Source organism: Momordica charantia (assembly GCF_013281855.1).
Source record: "Momordica charantia cultivar OHB3-1 chromosome 9 unlocalized genomic scaffold, Mcharantia_2.0 BLBB01000009.1, whole genome shotgun sequence".
In the NCBI taxonomy this organism is placed as follows: domain Eukaryota; kingdom Viridiplantae; phylum Streptophyta; class Magnoliopsida; order Cucurbitales; family Cucurbitaceae; genus Momordica; species Momordica charantia.
The window spans coordinates 24965156-24984408 of NW_028275167.1; the positions used below are offsets into that span (position 1 = coordinate 24965156).

At 34.6% G+C, this 19253-nt stretch overlaps 1 protein-coding gene across 6 annotated transcripts; it reads left to right on the forward strand.

Moving 5' to 3' along the window:
- The first annotated feature begins 462 nt into the window (after positions 1-462).
- LOC111015892 (transducin family protein / WD-40 repeat family protein) lies at positions 463-17901 on the forward strand. Of its 6 annotated transcripts, XR_002602089.2 has the most exons (26): positions 463-798; positions 1260-1378; positions 1921-2005; positions 2506-2559; positions 2736-2827; positions 2944-3047; positions 3809-3884; positions 4434-4887; positions 5620-5952; positions 6164-6334; positions 6473-6571; positions 6661-6733; positions 8680-8807; positions 8963-9254; positions 9353-9591; positions 9669-9793; positions 11959-12079; positions 14833-14888; positions 15028-15121; positions 15215-15407; positions 15487-15558; positions 15633-15736; positions 15820-15882; positions 17133-17252; positions 17535-17594; positions 17682-17901. XR_002602089.2 is itself a non-coding variant. In XM_088117483.1 (25 exons), exons 1-24 carry the CDS (start codon positions 733-735, stop codon positions 17238-17240), a joined length of 3321 nt encoding a protein of 1106 aa, XP_087973609.1. In that variant the 5' UTR covers positions 463-732; the 3' UTR covers positions 17241-17252; positions 17682-17901. The 6 variants fall into 6 exon arrangements, 4 of the variants coding, with proteins under 4 accessions (XP_087973609.1, XP_022146762.1, XP_022146761.1 ...); XR_015787200.1 differs by having other exon boundaries at positions 17133-17594; XM_088117483.1 differs by lacking the exon at positions 17535-17594.
- Positions 17902-19253: the final 1352 nt, after the last annotated feature.

Here is a 19253-nt window from a genome sequence, read left to right on the forward strand (position 1 = left end):
TATAACTTGAGAGAAGAAAAATGTTATAGAAAAAACCATGAATGTTAAAATTGGTTGATGATGTGAAGTTACCTGAAAGAGAGAAAAAATTTAGAAATTCTCCCCATCTTAAATTCCACACATATCACTTATAAACTCTTGTTTGGAGATATATGTCAATTACCCTGAACTATGCTCACTTTTGCGGAAAATATTAGAATCTAAAATCTAAATCAAAACTTTTTAAACAATAGGTACTAAATTAAAAAAAAACATGCTATTGTAAAATATATATATATATAATAATAATAATAATAATAATAATAAAATAGAAAAACAAAAGAAAAATCCATAGTAAATATTTAGTCTTTTAAAAATTTAAAATACATTATGTTATTACGTGACTAAGTAAAAATTAATATTCTCCATTTTTTTTTCTTTTTAATTTGTTCAAACTTCAAAGGGTGGGACGTGGACCGGGCAATTAAGATTTCAGACGGCTGTGGTTCTGTGGGTCCCTACATTTTTTTTGCCGGGAGATCAAGCAAAGCTTCGTTAATGGTTTTTGCAAAAATGGCGTCCATCCAACGATCCCCAAGGAGCCCCCTGCTGTCGCATCGCCATCCAATTCCATTGTTTTCCTGAGAAAATTTCTTCGCCTGGTGCGTCATCGGAGGAGAAACAACACTCGAGTTACATTTCGCACAATATTAACAGAGGACGCAGCGCAGCTCCTGTTTTGGTTAATCCGCCATGTTTTCCAAATTCTTTCACAAACCTGAGAATCCGCAATCTCCATCGTCGTCGACTTCTGCTCAGGTAGTAATTTGGATGTTCCTCGCCTTTTCCAAAAATTGCTTTCCTTATATTTGTTTCCAGAAGCATATGCATATGCATATTCGGATTTCTTTTCTTTTTAGCTCGTTGATGATTATCCATGAATTCAATTTTGGGTGAAATGATAAATTAATTTGTGCTTTCGAGCTCAATAGAAATTGCTTCTTTCTCACGTGCCTACCATATGGTTTTTGAGCTATATTCTGATTTATCCAATTGCGTTAATCTTGTTCCGTACCACTATCCAAAATAATAACTTATAGATACTATATTTGGCGGCGTTTAATGAACTGGGGAATGGACAAGTTCACTTTTTGAGTATATGTGTATCTTCACTAATCAATGAAGCCTTAATATTACTTACTTTCTTGTACATGTACAAATTTATTGATTTTTAATCATGAACGGAGTAACATAATGCTCTTTGATGGCCGACTGCACAGAAGGGAGTACTGATTGCAACTGATTTGGACCCACGTGTCACTCTTCACTATGGGATCCCGCCTACGGCATCAATTCTTGCTTTTGACCCCATACAAAGTCTTTTAGCAGTAGGAACACTGTAAGTTAGCTTGCTGCCTTTTGGGAGATTATTTGTCGTTAATTATTGGTTACTGATTTGAAAGTTATTTATTTTCTTCCTGTGTTCAGTTCCCATATCTTTGGTTCACTTTAAATTGATTAGATTATCTTATATTTGCTTATGGATATCATGGATATTGTTCTGCTGAAAAGAAATCTGCCTAGTAATACAATTCTTGAGTGTTTCGATACTTTATAATTTTCTCTACTATTTCTTTAAGTGTTTCAAGGAAATTGTATTCCATTATCATTGATCCACTTGCAAACTATTGTGGATAATATATTTGGAGAAGGAAAAGGACTTACATCTTCAACTTGCTTAACAACTTTAAGATTATGATAATTCCAATTTGTTGAACTTTTAACGAGTGGAAAAGTGGTTTGAAGTGATGTATGGTTCATTGTTTTAACATTTGCCTAGTAGAGTGGTATTGAATTCAAACCATTGTCATCTAGATGGAAATATGATCAATTTTAACTTTCTAGTTTTAATGTTGTATTTGTACGTTCTTCTTGCTGCAGGGATGGTCGAATAAAAGTGCTTGGTGGTGACAAGATTGAAGCAATTTTTACTTCGCCTAAACCATTGCCATTTAAAAATTTGGAGGTCTCTAATTATGATTTAGAAAAATGAAATTCTTTCCTTTCCCCTCTTCCTACCACATTAAGCATTATCTCCAACCTGAACTTCCTTCCTTTCTTCTTAGTTTTGTATGTCTTTCATGTCATTCATGGTGTGCGAAACCTTAAAGGAATTTCAATGCTTGGATGACATAGTATGTTTATTTGAGGGAGTGAATGCATGCATGTTGGCCTGTAAGCTTCTTGTATGGTTGGTGCTCCCTTTCTTGCACTTGTGATCCACCCTACTCACGGATTGCTTTAGTTCATATTTGCTTTTGAATTCTCATGTTTTGTACATCAGCTCCTAAGGAGTTGCCTACCCAGAGTCATGTTATTGATAATTTAAATTAAATTTAGCATACAAAAATATCTCTTGATATTTTGCAATTACCATGTGCAGTTTGGAGAAAAGCTCATATCTATTGCTTAGCTTATATTCTGACATCATGATATTTTATTGTTTTCTTTTGTACTTTGTCACAGTTCTTACACAATCAAGGTTTTCTAGTGAGCATATCAAATGATAATGAAATCCAGGTAGACTCTTCACACTATTAAATATTTATCAGTTACCCAAATAGTACCACCAGAAATAGGCATTGGGCTTCTGTATTATAATTGTCTAAGCTTGTTTCATTTCTCCCATTCCTTTTTTCCTCTAGTTTCTTCTCCATTAGCTACTAATTCGTTTCATATGTCTTTAATAATGATAGGTTTGGGATCTGGAGCATAGACATTTAGCTTCTACTCTACAATGGGGGTCCAATATAACTGCCTTCTCTGTACTATACGGAACCTGTTACATGTACAATACCAGCATAAATTATTGTCATTTTTTAATTTAAAAAATATTATTGTTTATCTTGTTTATAATCTGTTAATTGAAAATAATTGAAAACAGCAATCTTTCATTATATTCAGGTACGTGGGAAGTGAATATGCTATGGTGGCTGTCTTAAGGTTTGATTCTGAAGAAAGAAAAATCAGACAATTACCCTATTATATTACTGCAAATGTCATATCTGGTAATACTTTCTTTTTATGTGGATTAGAGCCATCTCCATTTATGAATTGAAATCTAATGTGATTTTGTCTTGTCTACGTTATGTGGATGTGTAGTTCCAACCATAGTTGTCTGGACTAAAGAGGGTAGATATGTAAAAGAGAGAGAAAGTGTAATGAATGATTCGTGGAATCATTTCTCATCTTTGATATTTTGCTTTATCATTTGTGCCCTTTTATGTGCTTTACAATAGTAGTTATGCTGTTATCTTTTATATGATAATTCCACATCTCATCTTATTAGCTTTACGAATGAACCAATCATAATAGAATGTAGTTACGCATCATTTGCAAGTTCAGTGAAGTAACATTTGTTTTCACCTGGTCAATTCACTTGCATTAAATAAATTAGGCTGTGAAAAAATTCTTAACAATGCAAGTAAACTTATTTACTAAATGCTTAATGGGCACGTCTAACATAGTCTAAGACTTCCTTTTTAGTATAAAAAAATTTCACCAGGAATAGATTACTTAACACTGTCAGCCACAACAGTTATTGAACCATCTCATACGTGTGCATTTTAGAGGAAATGACTTCTAAGCTCTGAGCCAATCAAAATAATTCATATTTATCCTTCAAATACCTTTCCACCGCCACCCCCCACCCCCCCTTCCTTTTTTGTATTGTACAGGAGGCCGTCAATTTACTTTGATATTATAAGTTAGCTCTACATTTATAGATCATACATTAATACTAATATGTATTATATGTTTAATTTTTCAGATGTAACTGGGGTGGAACTACCTGATCAAACTTTTGCAGTTGGAGTTCTCCTTCAACCTTGTTCTCATGGAAATAGGCAAGAAATTATTTTAACTTGCCTCTTGTTCCCTGTTTTAAGCATCGCGCCTTAACCCACACTACTTTCTTTATTTGTACAATGAACTAATTTGTTGGGCTGTTAGATGAATATAAGATGATTTTGTGAAGATACTCATGGTCTGAAAACTGTAACAGTCACTTAGTGCTTAGAAGCACTTGGGCAATAAACTGTATACTTTGATTGTGACCTTGTATGTTACAATTAATTGAACAGTACACTTTCTGATACATTTTAGATTTCTTCCACTTTTCTATCTATTGACATTGCTTGCCTTTTCCCTTCTCTGTGATTTGTTGGTAATCTAGTATGCAATGACCATGTACAATGAGTCCATTCATGATCATGCTAAATATTTGTATACCTTCCTCTTACATTGTTAATATATGCACTCATATTGGAAGACCTGATAAATTTTTAACTTTTATGAAGATAACTTGGCTCAATGCACATTTGATGATTTTATTACTGTGTTGTTAAATTTTAATTTTGTTCTATGTAAGATTAATAGCATGTCATCTTTTACAGAGTGCTGATTGCTTATGAGAATGGCTTGCTTGTTCTCTGGGATGCTTCTGAAGACCGAGCTGTTTTAGTTAGAGGTCATAAGGACCTTGAATTGACAGACAGTAACACGACTAATCACTCAACAGATAAAAGGAATGAATTTCCAACAGATGCATCAGACCTTGAATTGGATAAAGAAATAAGCTCCATTTGTTGGGTTACTAGTGATGGGTCAATCCTTGCTGTTGGCTACGTTGATGGAGATATCTTGTTTTGGAATTTTTCAAATGTTACCTCTTCCAAAGACCAGCAAGTAAATCAATCTCGTAATAATGTTGTCAAGCTGCAGTTATCATCAGGCAGTAGAAGACTACCTGTTATCATTTTGCGTTGGTCTCCAAGTGAATTGCAAAATCACAGGGGGATGCTTTTTGTATATGGGGGTGATGAAATTGGATCTCCAGAAGTTCTTACCGTATGATGTGAACTATATTTTAGCCTTTCTACCTTCCCATTAGTTGCATAATTTCCTTTTTTAATATGTGATTTAAACATAAGCTGGAAAAAGAAGATGCTTCAAGCCTATATAACCGAAAATCATTAGCTTTTTGAAGATAATTTACAAAGCTTTATTTTAGAGACTTCTCGTCCAGCCCTTTCTTGTTGTCCCAATCTTATTATTTATTCCAATTATTAATTTTGTATAAGAAAGGAAAAGCCTGACTACATTACATATAAAATTGTAAAGAAGACAACTGCAGGCATAGTTCTGTTAAAATAAATGCATGAGTAACTTAGTCATCTTTCAATGTGTATTATAAGCTTGTGTTTGTATAATGTGACTTGCTATGATTGAAATTGTGTATATGTTGTCTGTATGTTTAGAGTAACTGGTATCTATTTTGTTGATGGGAATTTGGACAAATGTGATGCGTTGGAAATAGTAAAGCCCCATGATCACTTGTTGGGGCACTGTGACACAAAACTTTTGGGCACTCTAAAAGCTTCTGCATTAATAAGTGCTTCTATAGTATGTAAAATAAAACGAACATATTCTCCAGGTCTTCACTAACTTGGGATGTATAATCAATATAATGTAAAATCATAATTTGTTTCTTCATTAACCCTTACATGCTTTGTTATCTTCACTTTGTTTTGTCACTATGTATTGCTTCAGATTCAGAATTTGAATGTTCTCTTGTTACAGATCCTAAGCCTTGATTGGTCTTCTGGAATAAAAAGCTTGAAATGCCTAGGACGTGTTGACCTTACACTCAATGGTTCTTTTGCGGATATGGTTTTATCACCTAATGTTGGTGAAACGAAGAGAGGCACTTCCTTATTTGTACTGGCAAATCCAGGACAGTTACATGCTTATGATAATGCTTATTTGTCAGGCTCAATGTCTCAGCAGGAGAAAATATCCTCTGATTCTGCAATGCAATATCCTATGGTAATACCCAATATTGAACCACGTGTGACTGTGGCAAAGTTAGGTTCCTTATACACGGAGGGCAAGGTCTTCAAGGCTCTAGATGAGGTACTCCATCCTTTATATGATAAATCAACCTAATTTAGTAGTGTAAGAGTATAATCTACAGTTAAATAAATTTTTTATTTCTTGAACTTGAACTGAATAATATGGTTTGAGTTTTTCCAGTCGTATCAACTGCAAATCCTTGTGGCATGTCAGTGTGATACAAAATTCTTTTTCCCTTTAGATTTTCACACCTACAACACCTCATACTCAGGTTACAGGGGATACAATTTGGCCTTTGACTGGTGGTATACCATGTCTACTCCGTGATGCTGGAGACTATCAGGTTGAGAGAGTTTATATAGCTGGTTACCAAGATGGCTCCATTCGGATATGGGATGCAACGTATCCATCCTTCTCACTTATTCTCTATTTAGAGCCAGAGGTTTGTACCTCGTGCTTATGTTTTCTTGGAAGTTTCAATTCTATTATGCAGATAAGCTCTTTTGTTTATGCTAGGTCATGAGCAAACTCATGAGTTCCATCAATAGAGCATATCTGAATATGATTGTATCTTTTACAGGTAATAGGTTTAAATATTTCTGGTTTAAGTGCATCAATATCAGCTTTGGACTTTTGTTCCGTCACTCTAACCATAGCAGTGGGCAATGAATGTGGTCTGGTAATGTCATTTATTCTCTTAAGCCCCCTTATTTCAAGAGAGTTGAAATAAATAATCAGGTGGCTATATTCATATTTGGAAGTTTGTAGGTTCGTCTTTATAAACTAGTTGGGAGCTTGGAAGCGGAAAGTTTTCACTTTGTGACAGAGACTAAAAATGAAGGTATGTCCTTGTTAATAATTTTTTCTCTATTGATAAGTAATTGATAGGATTGCTATTAGGATAGGTTGGAGATATTATTAGGGTATATTAGTAATTGGGTTAGGGAGTTTGGTTATAAATAAGGTAAGGGGAAGGTAGGCAATTAATGACTATGGTTTTGGGGGGAGGGTCCAAGTACCTCGAATTACTTGTAGGTATTTGTAGTTCTTATATCTTGTTATATTTCAATATCGTTAAGAGTTCGGGTTTCTATCAGTAATTTATTTTGCTAGAGTTACCTTCAATGATATCCTTATGTACGGAGATGCATAAAGCAGTCATAAGTGTTTACGGGATAATTTTCATAAACTTCTAAGGTTCTGTGGATTAGAAGAAAATGACTAAGGACTAGATAAAACTTGAGCTTTGAAAAGAATATCCATTGAGGAGATCTGTAAGGAGGCTATCTGGCATACTAAGTCTACCCAATTAAATAGGGTCTGTGGAGTTCAAATTTCAAATATCAGTTCTTAAATATATCTGACATATCAACCCTGAGTGGAGGACCAGTCAAAGGCAATCAACTTGTGTTTGGAGATATATCTACGATGTTTTACATTTGATAGGCCAAAACTTGAGCTGGATGGGTATCATGGATGGAATACTAGTACCAAGTTTCCACTATAACTACTTGGTATAACATGGGAAGTCAAATGATGTCCTCAGTTGGTTAGATTCTCAAAAAGTAGGATGCCATGTTGGTCAGTCTCAAATTCCAAGTCATGTCCCTTGAAATCTAACATTGGCAAACACCATAGATATATGGAATTTTAAGTAGGGAACTTGGTTTTCTAAGGTTACAACCTGACAAGCACAGCAATACTCCTTTTAGTCAAATGCAACGAAAAGTTGGCTCCAGAAATATCATTTCGGAAATTTGGTTTGAAAGAAACAAATGCATCTTTGAAGATAGGAATTGGGATTGGCTGGACTGTTTCGATCTAGCCCAGTACAAAGCTTCTTGTTGGTGTTCCATTTCTACTATTTTTAAAGATTATTCTATTAGCACTATTGTTCCTCTTGGGATGCTTTTGTCCCTAGCCAGTTCCTATGTTTATTTGTTTTATTTTTTCACTCCTATGGGAGTTTGTATATTTTGAGCACTTTTGTAATTTTTCATTTATCAATGAAAAGTTCGTTTCCTATTAAAAGAAAAAAAAAATATTATGGCCACTTCCTAGGAATGGAATGAATTGGGAAGGTTGTCCATCGTTTGCAGCTAGGTGGGGGTAAACCCAATTTTTCATATCATCCCTAAAGTAGCTAAGGGATCCAATATAAACCCCAGTCTGCTCTTTAGCATCTCAACCAATTCTCCAACTAGAACTCAGCTCAGCAGTAGAGTTAGGAATCTGCCCCTCATCTGATTTTCCTTTGTTGAAATGGAGGTATTAACCAATAGAAGGGTCAACATGTTGACAAGGCAACAGGGGAGTCTTTACTAGGAGGGCTTAATAGGAATGAAGAACTTCCATTTGAAGCAACAATTCCTTCCATGTTGCCTCTGAGGAGAAGATGAAGACTGGGTAGGGGTATCAATAGGAGCAAAAACCTACAATTTTTTTTTTTTTACGTTTTTGAGGAGAGTTCATGAGCCTATTATTTAGAGTTTGAGATGAATAATTGGTGCTGTGGTGAGGGAGCAAGGGTTGCTCTTGTTAGAAGAGCTGTTGGTTCATTTTGTAATGCTGTCAGCAAACAGACAGAAGAAGTGTTTGTTACTAAGAGTATGCATGAAAGATGTGACTGGGAGGGAGTGAAGGCAGCCAGTTGGTTGTCAAGTGTAAGCAGGAGAGAATCAGCTCTCTAAGTAACTTTTGTCTTTATTTCCTGCAAAAGTAGCACGACAAATATATTTCTACTGTACCCCTAGCAGTAATATTAATTTATTTCTAACTTTCTTGTAGTTCATAAAATGCACGAAGGAGAAGGGATCCAATGTGCTGCTGTATTTTCTCTAGTAAATTCTTCTGTCAGTACTCTAAGTTTTAAGAGCTCTGGAGCCATACTTGCTATCGGATTTGACTGTGGACAGGTGAGTTTATTGTGCACATTATGTTTACTTATTGAAGTGTCGAAGTTTATTGATTTACTATTGTTTCTATTCTGCTGCCCTAAGTATTCTTGAGCTCTTGCCATGTAATATGAGGATAATACATTCTGAATCCTTAGTCCTACATTTTTATGCAGGTTGCAGTGATTGATACTAATGCATTATCACTGCTATATCTTACAAATGATGTATCCAACTCAAGATCTCCAGTCATCTCTCTGACTACCAAATCATTTTCAGATACAAATGAATTGGAGGCTAGTTCCAAGGAGTCTGTAGCTAAAACTGTTAATCCTTCCAGAGAGGGAATTGTGCTCGTAATGACCAAGAAATCAGATTTAGTTGTCCTCGATAGTACTACTGGTGAAATCATCGGCTCCCAATCAACATATGCAAAGGAGTCGACTGCAATATCCATGTATATCATTGGTATGTATTTCATTAGAAAAAAATGAAAACTCTGCTTCTTTCATTTTCTTCTTTTTCTATCTTTAGGTCTGTTTTAGTCACATTAAGTTTTTGCTCAGAGGGTGATTACTTGTCACCTGAAGTATCCAGTGGAACTCATTCACAGAGCACTCCGAAGAAAAGTGAAGAAAAAAGCAATTCTTTACCTGCCTATGCCCACTCTGGAAGTACATTGAAAGATGCCGAAGCCGAGACCTCAAGTGGAATTGCAATTTTAGAACCAACAATTGCCAACTTGTTCATCTTGCTTTGCTGTGAGACTGCATTATACCTGCACTCCTTGAAGACAATGATTGAGGTGTCTTTTGGCGTTTTTAGCACGTTTCCTCCATTTCTAATATGTTTTTGCTAATATTTTATGCGTCCTAATTCTAGGGTGAGAATAAGTTTCTACAGAAAGTGAATCTTACAAAACCATGTTGTTGGACTACAATGTTAAAGAAGGGCAGTAAAGTGTCTGGCTTGGTTGTTCTTTACCAAAATGGTACAATTGAGATCAGGTGATGTTTCTGAATGTGCAATCTTCTGTGCCAATTTTTAAGAACCAATATTTGAGTTTTGCTTAGAAACTATTGACAAAGTTTAATTTTGAGAACTAAATTCAATTATTTTGCAAGCTATTAAGAGGAATAATTGTTTGCTTCTTGTTTAAAAAAAATAGGAATAATTGTGTCTTATTTTACTTTTCCATTTTTCTCTAAATAAAATTGACAAAGGAGAAAACCCATAGCCAATTGACAAAGATTAAAGAATATCATAGCTATAAAAAGAAGAGTAGACCATTGAGAACTCTATAGTATAATGAAAATCCAAAAGTCTCCCAAATGTCACAAATGTATGGAGATTTCCTCAAAAGTTTTATCGGTTCCACAGGTAGCTACCATGGCATTGTTCACAAAGTTTAGCGAAGCCTTAGCTTTTCCTTCATGAAAGTACCTGTAGGAGTTGATTATCGACCTCTTAGAATTTCTAGAAAAGCTGAGATTTGTCTCAAAGCTCTTTGGCAAGTTGCTCCAAACATAGTGAACGTAGGAACAATGTAGGAAGTTGCTCACAAAGTTTTATGAGGAAGAATTCATCGATTAAAGTGGAAAATAGTTTCCCTTCTATTGTTCATGGGAAGATTGGTATAACAAAATGAAGAATAGGAATCAAGCCCTTCTTTCTAAATGGTTATGAAGGTTCCTACGAGTCTGGAGAGAGTTGTATTGCAAACATGTATGGCATACAGATGATTAGTCAATAACAATTTCAAATACAAATATTTTCTGGAAGCCTGTGGCATTGGTTGTCAAACTTAACTTCATTATGTAGGATTGGAAGACAGTGAATGATGTAGGGAAGGAGAACGCCCTCAATGTCTGGTCTCCAGATCCTGTAGGCTTTTCAACCGTTTAGAAATTAAAAGAAAATACAATTAGGAAAGTCTGGAACTCTTCAAATGGTACTGGATGCTTAATTTTATAAGATCCTTGAAAGTTAGAGGTTCAAAAAGTGGGCTTTCTAAGCTCTCTTATGGGGAATTTTTAGATCTTCTCTTTCCTAGATTTTCAAATTTGGGAGATGACGCCTTATGTTATTTATAGACAGTGAAGTACCTTTTTCAGTAGCTAGTTGGGTTGGACTCTATATCTCAAATTATGGAGAGCCAAAATTCCAGACAAGTGCAGGGTATTCATTTGACCTTTATGCCTAGGTGGTAGAGAACAGAAATTGCCTGAGATATGTTAGGTATCCAGATATACTAAACGAAACTAAGTAACTATATTGCAATATCAAAGAGAAATTATAATATCAATAGTCTTTCGAGAGGGCTATCTCTCTCCCAAGAACTCTCTCAAGTTCCTCACCATATACTATTCTCCAAGATATTTTTCTTCTCCCCTACTATCTTGTTTATATCCATCTTACTCCTAACTAATTCCCATGCTAATTACCATACTGCCCTTCATACTAACAAACTAATAATATTCCCCTATACTCCTAATAGGACTCTCACAAGATCTTTCTCCACAAATTAGTCACAGTGAGTGAATAAGACAGTGTGAAGTGAAGGCAAATACTTTTATGGTTGTTTTGGCTTGAGCTTGCTCAATAAGAGATTCTTTGAACTTTAGGAAGACATCAGGCAAAATTTTGGCGGCTTACTCTTTTTTCCTTTTATTTCTTGGACATTTTCTCGGATTCCTTGTCTAAATCTTTTCGTGATTATTTCATATCTTCCATTTGTGCCAATTGGGATTTGGAGCCTTTATATAACTCCATCGGCTAGGAGATTTTCCCACTCTGTTTTGCTTTACCAATCGTATAGTTCCTTCAAATAATGAAAAGAAAGTCATTGAAATACAAAATATTGTTCAGGTTATTAATTGCTTCTTTTTTTCCCCTCTGAAGAATGAAAAATATTTAGTTAAAAAACAACCTGCCAAAGAGTTTTGTGGCTGTAGAAGTTGTTTCCAATTTTTCAAACTGAAAACAGTTTCTGTACTTTGTTTTCAACCCATACATCCTTAAAGAATAAATAACAATCTGTCTGTCAAACCAAATGATATATATTGTAGGAATACCCATTTACTTTTATATATACCATGCATACTCCGTGATTTGCCTTAAGCAATGATACTCTGGTGGTATTAATAGTTAGTTGGCTTCCATCTCTGAACAGATCCTTCCAAAATCTTGAGCAAGTGTTGTGGGAAAGTTCCCTGACGTCAATTCTACGGTGGAACTTCAAGACAAACATGGACAAAACAATCTGTTCTTCTGATGATGGGCAAATCATGCTGGTACTCTCTCCCTGATTTTCTTGTGGAAATATTTTATCTCAGTTAATATTACAAATAGAGATCTTATTCTTCACGACCTCACCTCTTTTATGTAACGTTACTCTCATTACTTACTCTTTCTAACATGTCTTCTTTTCTACTCTCTCACAAATCCCTGTCTACACACACTTTTCAGTTCACCTAACTCTACTATTTTTTTTTATTCACACTTTATCATATTACTTTCATTATGCTAATTTTCTCTCACCATTCTCTCTCATGCTCATTCTCTTTATGCATGTTTCAGTACGTTTTCTGAACATAGGTTTTTACTCTGTACTGACTTTTTCATCTCATAACATTTCTCCATGTATCTTCTCGCTCTCGTTCGAGACAATTTTCTCTCTTAATTTAGGAACTTTTTTTTTATAAGAACTCTTAATTTGGGAACTAGAAAATAAATTTGAGGAACTAGAAAATAATTTTAGTTGAGATATTTTATTAACTGTTGAAAAATGTATAGATTGGAAAACTGTGAATGGCCACGCCAATCGAAACATAACATTAAGCATAATTAATGAAGGTAGGTGAACCAAACTTATAGTTTAAAATATTTAACACATGCTACTTTCAGATGGCCTGCCAAACAGCTCCATTAGCCTCACCTATATGGTATCTTCACACCTGTACAATCTATGAAATATGTTAGAGTATAGATATTAGTCTATTTTATATTCTTGTATTAATATTAATTTGTCCTTTGTCCTTTACTTTCTCGTTATAGGATTACGTCAACCTTGTATATTTGTCTATATATATAGACTTCAGTAATGAGAATAAGGATAATCGGGTTGTTTGAAACCTTAGTTTCTACATGGTATCAGAGAGCTCTAGGTTTCTTTTAAAATTTTTGATGTCCATTAGGGTTTTGTGCCCATTAGGGTTTTGTGCCCATTAGGGTCTTGTCCCTTAGGGTTTTGTTCATTGCTATCCAACTCAACTCACTACTACCGCCGTCACCGCCGACCACCGCTGCCGTTTGCTGATTCGCCAGCGTTGCTGTTTTCCAATTGCTATTCGTGGGTTTCGTCTCGTCGTCCTTTGCACCTTCGTCGTAGCCAGTCACTGTGCGCTTCTGTCACCACCAATCGCCTTCGCCCCTCTGGTTGTCGTAGGGTAGCACTTAGGGTTTCTGGTTTCAGAAAACACCTGATCTGATTCAAGCGATCCAATTCAATCGGTTTGGTTTCAAGTGGTTTGGTTCATCCGGTTCAGGTTCGGTTCGATCTGGTTCATCACATTTCGGTTTGGTTTGGTTTGATTTATACCGGTTTTGGTCCGGTTCGTTTGTTTCAGTTCAATTGGTTTGGTTCACTTGGCTCTGTTCAATTGGTTTGGTTCGATTCCCTTTCCTCCTTCAGATTTGGTTTGGTCTGGTTCTGTCATTTTGTTCAAATAAGTTCGTTTGTTTGTTATGGCTGATAAGAAATCAATCCTAACTTCTGAGGTGATCCCAATGATATCAAAAATCACGGAACACAAGTTGAATGGAGCAGAATAGATTATTTGTCTAACAAGTTGGGCATGATTAATATATATGCACCAACTTAAAGGGGAGTGTTAGAGTATAGATATTAGTATATTTTATATTCTTGTATTAATATTAATTTGTCCTTAGTCCTTTACCTTCTCCTTATAGGATTAGGTCAACCTTGTATATTTTTCTATATCTATATATATAAACTTCATTAATGAGAATAAGGATAATCGGGTTCTCTGAAACCTTAGTTTCTACAGAATAGATGAACATTGGAAATACTTACCAAGGAGCCCTTCTGATAGGGTAGGATAAGATGTTCATAACTTTTAACATATTTTTTATCGAGTAGGCTAAACAAATCCAAACTTAAACTCCATTAAATAAGGTAGGGGTGGATCTTGTACTAGATTGACTCTTAACGGTTGGTAGCAGTGGATGGTAGTCAGCTAAGATGAAATTGCATCTAGAAATTTCTATAATACGTGAACATTATTTTGGGTCTAAAGGAATGCTACCTTAGAAAAATATAAATGAGAACCATTATGGGATGACTCAAGTGGTCAATGAAGGCCAATGGAAATAGCAAATGACTTAAAGGAAATGAGTTCAAACCATGGTGGCCACCTACCTAGAATTTAATATCCTACGAGTTTCCTTGGTTACCTAGAATTTAATATCCTACGAGTTTCCTTGTCAACCAAATATAGTAGGGTCAGGCGGTTGGCCCGTGAATAGTCGAGGTGCGCATAAGCTGGCCCGGACACACGGATATCAAAAGAAAAAAAAAAGAAAAATATAAATGAGTTTTGAGTATAGATGAATACAAAATTGGTGTCAAACAAGTATTTATACTTTTTGTTGTTTTCAACTTCGGAAAAGCTCAAAAAATTTACAGACTAGTATTCAAACAAAAGTTCATGTTTTAATTGTAAAGATAAACATGGAAGAAGTCTAAGAAAAAGAAATAAAGAAAGAAATAGGAAAAATGATTTTTAGAAAAATTAAAACTGTATTTAGCTCCAAACATACATTTTTCTTGCCCTGCATTTATTTGGGTTTTCTCAATCTTCTTACCTATGATACCTCAGAGGCATCACACATGATTTGTCGGCATTTTTGGTCACTTTGTTCTGGATAAACTATCAAATCAAACCATGATGATCATGACTATGCAATTCAGTTTGAGCACTAATTTGCATTGTAATTTTCTTACTCTAATGATTTGATTTTACAGTTAAATGGGACTGAGTTTGCAGTTGTTTCTCTATTGATCTACGAAAATGTTTTCAGGTCTTTCTCACAATCTTATATTATGTGTGTGTTTGTGTTGTGAGGGGGTTAGTGTGTCTTCTTACTTACAATATTCTAATCTATAAATTCATGGATGAGGTACCATCATCAATCTGACATGATTTTCTACATTTTTTAGAATTCCTGAGTCTTTGCCTTGCCTCCACGATAAAGTCCTTGCAGCTGCTACAGAGGCCTCGGATAACTATCATCCAAGCCAGAACAAACAACAGGTAATATTGCTATACCTTCAGGCTCTCTTTTCAATGTTTTTTAAAATTATTCTATCTGGAAGTTTTATTGCTGTCTTTCTTCTACTGTCAAAGGATGTTGCTGCTTCTGGAATTTTAGATAGTGTTATTAAGGGCTTTAGGGGTGGTAGAGTTGAAAACCATGTGGACCCTCTTGGCCTTTGTAAACTGGATGATTATCATCTGGAGAGCTTGTTTTCATATCCTCCATTCTTAAAGCCCTCCAAAGGCATGACTGATGAGCAAGATGTTATCGAGCTTGATATAGGTTCTCTCCTCGTGCTTTTACTGTATTCCTTCAGTACCCTTCCACTCTCTTTCTGAATCTTCATTGCTTTCCGACGCAGATGACATTAACATTGATGAACCTGTTGTAGTTTTGCCAATTTCACCGAAGCCAATTAAGAACGAAAAGGAAGGTATTATTACTCTCAATCTGCTGGTAGTTTCTTGACTTCTATCACATTTTTATACTCATATTTTGACATTGAAGGCAAGAAGTCGGAGAAGGAAAGTTTATTTGAAGGTGCAAGTACTGACTCAAAACCTAAAATGAGAACAGCAGAAGAAATTAAGGCCAAATACAGAAAAGTTGGGGTATAATTTTTTATGATTTAAAAATGTTATTCACCTTTCTTTGATGAATGATCTCTGACTGCTGAAGTCTTTCCACTTTCCAGGATGCTTCTGCTGCAGCTGAAGAAGCAAGGAATAAGCTATTAGAACGCCAGCAGAAGCTTGAGGTATGCTTTCCAATTAATGCCTTATCCTATTTTTACATCTTTCAATGCACATAATTGGTTTTGGTTGCTTATGAGATATGAATGTCATGAAACGCTGTTGAATCAAATCGATTATTAACTGTTTGTTGTGAACTATTTTTTTTTTTTAATAACCTGGGACTCGGACCTTTGTCCTCTATACGCACCGGCTCCAAGGCTCGAATCCTAGAGATATCAAAGACTTTTTGGTATTAAGTTCACTTGGGACCTCTAAATCAGTGTGATCGAGAGTCTCCAGTCCTTGCCTACAGGGCGGGTCCTTGGGAGCGTTTGCTATGAACTTTTAAATAGGAAAATATTAAAGCTTAACTGTTACGCCCCCAATTATAAAGACTTACCATAGAAAGGTCAAAGGGGTAATTGTAGGGGGAGAGGGCCCTAACGGCCAAGAGAGAGAAGTGGGGACCAGTGGGAACATGTAAGGGAAAGGGCCGTCACCTATAAGGCCAGGGGAATGTTGGCAGGGGAATGTTGGGATGAGGGGATCATTCTAGACTTTTGTGCTTTTGCAGCTTTTGTTTGTAGGGAGAGATTACCCACCCTCTCGGATTGGTGGGTCTGTTTTGTGTCTACGGGCTCGTTGTTCTTGCTTTGTATTGCCTACGGGCTTAATCGAAAGGAGTAAAAGCAGTAGTGGGGGGCTGTTACCTCAACTTCAAGACATTTAGCTCCTTAAAGCAAACTGCTGCATTTGCTCCATGATTATTCTCTACGTTAGGATCACCACAACCATTGAAATTAAAAAAATCATATCTATACTTTCCTTTGTTATTTCTGCTCCTATTTCTGTAATTTATAATCCAGTATTTGAATAATCAAAACCATATATGAAATAGTAACTGCTATTCAGTTAGTGTGGAATCCTGGGCTTTCAACATATCATATGAATCATCGGGGGGAAAATGCAGAGTAAGTTTAGCAAATGATTTTTAATTTTACTTTTAAAAAACAGCTAGATTACGCCAAAGTGAGCATAACTCAGCGGTAATTGGCATATATCTCCAACCGAGAGGCTGTGAGTTTGATCCCCACCCCCATGTTATACTAAAAAAAACAGCCAGATTACGATTACCAAGAACTAAAAACAAAATGAAGCTTCAAAAAACTAAATGATGTCGTCAACATTCTGAAAAACAATAATATCTGTAAGCTTTTGAATAATGTCACACAATCAATGCAGCCTCTTACTTTTCTTGTTCAATTGACACCAGAAACTCAGCGAACGAACTGAGGAACTGAAGAATGGAGCTGAAAACTTTGCAGATCTGGCCAAGGAACTGGCTAAGAGAATGGAAAATCGTAAATGGTGGCAACTGTGAGAGACATAACAGGTATTTGGACTTATAAAGCAGAATTAAAGTTACGTTTTCTGGGTAGATAGGACCATCATCCTGGCATTCTGTGTGTTGATAAATCTATAATCTGTCAAGGGGTTCACAAAAGTTCCAAATTTTCATTGGAATTTGGACTCATAGGTATATATTATGTTTTCAAGTCAAGTATTTTTGTAAATAGAACATTTTACTCAACAGTGTCCATTATTTTTGTTGTGTAGAAACATACATGCATTGCATAGTCATTTATCTGAAAGGTAAACATGTGAGAAATTACAGGATTGGGAGAAAAATAAGAAAACAAAGATGGTCTTTCTTCCCCTTCAGCTGGACATAAATGTAAATATCTTTCAGTTTGTATGAAATCGAATCTGTAAAATATTTTCAGTGTTAATGAAGATCTAAATTTTATTTGACCTGCTGCAGCTTTGAGATTGTTTCAGAGATATTTATCGGATGGATTAATTTGGAATCTCTGCAAAGACATTATACATTTATCTTAAAGGTTAGATGTTCGAATCTCCACCCGAACTCAAAATGAAAGAAAGTTATGAAATATCTCTCTTTATTTCAGGTTGATTTGGACTAAATTTTTATAGTTGAAATGGATTCCACGAGTAAATAATATCGCAAATTCATGTGGTTCTACTTGCAATTGCAAAACGTGACGGGAAAAGGATAACTTGCCTACCTTTGTGATTTGTTGGAAAGTTTTTTATGCACCAAAATAATAGACTCCGTTTGATAATTTTTTTTTTTTTTTGGTAAATAACTGTTTTTAGTTTTTAAATTTTGGTTTAGATTTAGAAAATAGATAACAAATTAAAGAAATAGAGTGAAAATTGTGTTTACAAACTTATTTTTTTATTTTTTATTTTTGACATTAAATTTATTTTAAAATTAAAAATAAAATAATTATCAACTAAGGTCATAGTTATTAATTATTGGCTGGATATTAGCGAATATACTACGATAGTATTGAGTATTTTTCTGACTTATTTGGATTCGTCAATTGATATTGCAGGTAGGTAGATAAGTAGATCTCACTTATATTTTGAGCCATTAAAAATAAACCACATTAGAAAGTAAGAAAGTAATGAGCTATCGAATTTAGTCATGAGATCAGTATGGACCTATATAATGATACTTTAAACAAAAAGGTATGATTTCAACCTTGTGAAAAGGTTATGATTTAGACTAATATCAAAATTTAGAAGTGTTTTGAATAATTAATATCTTACCCGTCGAGCACCTCACCCCCACGTGTTGTTCTAAAAAAAAATATATATATATATATATATATATATATATATATATATATATCCTACCTGTCGAGCATAGCTCAAATAGATAAGACACTTAGTATCTATAAGATTATTCCTTGTTAGGTCATTATTGAACTAGAAAAATAAAAATAAAAAATTAATTAATGTCCCAACGGTTGATTTTTGACATTCTACCTTTCTTATTTAAGCTTAAATCTTTTGAGTTCCATTTTAGTAAAACTAGTTCGAATTGAATTCTAATTTTCATCAATATTATGATACTAGTAATTTAATAATGGTTAAGACATTGTTTTAATACTTGTACTTTAAAATTTATTCTATAGACCAATTTGTTTTTAGCAAAAGTGAGTTATTATTTAAGAAAAATCGAGATGTGAATATATTTACTAAATTTTTAGATGAGAATGTTATATGTTATAAACTAATCTTAAACCAAAATATAGGAACTAAAATAAAACATGTCTCGAAGTATAGGGATAATATTTTTTTAATAGTTAACATCAAATTTAAATCAAATTTGTTAGTGAATATGTTATTTAAATATAGTCAATTTAACTGTGGTCAATCTTAATGGTGGATCTAGCATTTTGGGAGGATTCATTTGAATTTTAGTAGAAATAGTTTACAAAATTAGCAAATAATAAATATAAATTTTTTATAAGAATTATATTTTTATGCAATTAATTTTAAGAAATAATTTACTAAAAACCTA

What these genes read in the sequence shown, in the direction of transcription:
- LOC111015892 (XM_088117483.1), top strand. Translation starts at nt 733, where the DNA reads ATGTTTTCCAAATTCTTTCACAAACCTGAGAATCCGCAATCTCCATCG. An exon ending in GATCTCCAGAAGTTCTTACC is followed by an intron (nt 4,888 to 5,619) that starts GTATGATGTGAA and finishes CTCTTGTTACAG; the next exon opens with ATCCTAAGCCTTGATTGGTC. An exon ending in TCTTCAAGGCTCTAGATGAG is followed by an intron (nt 5,953 to 6,163) that starts GTACTCCATCCT and finishes CCTCATACTCAG; the next exon opens with GTTACAGGGGATACAATTTG.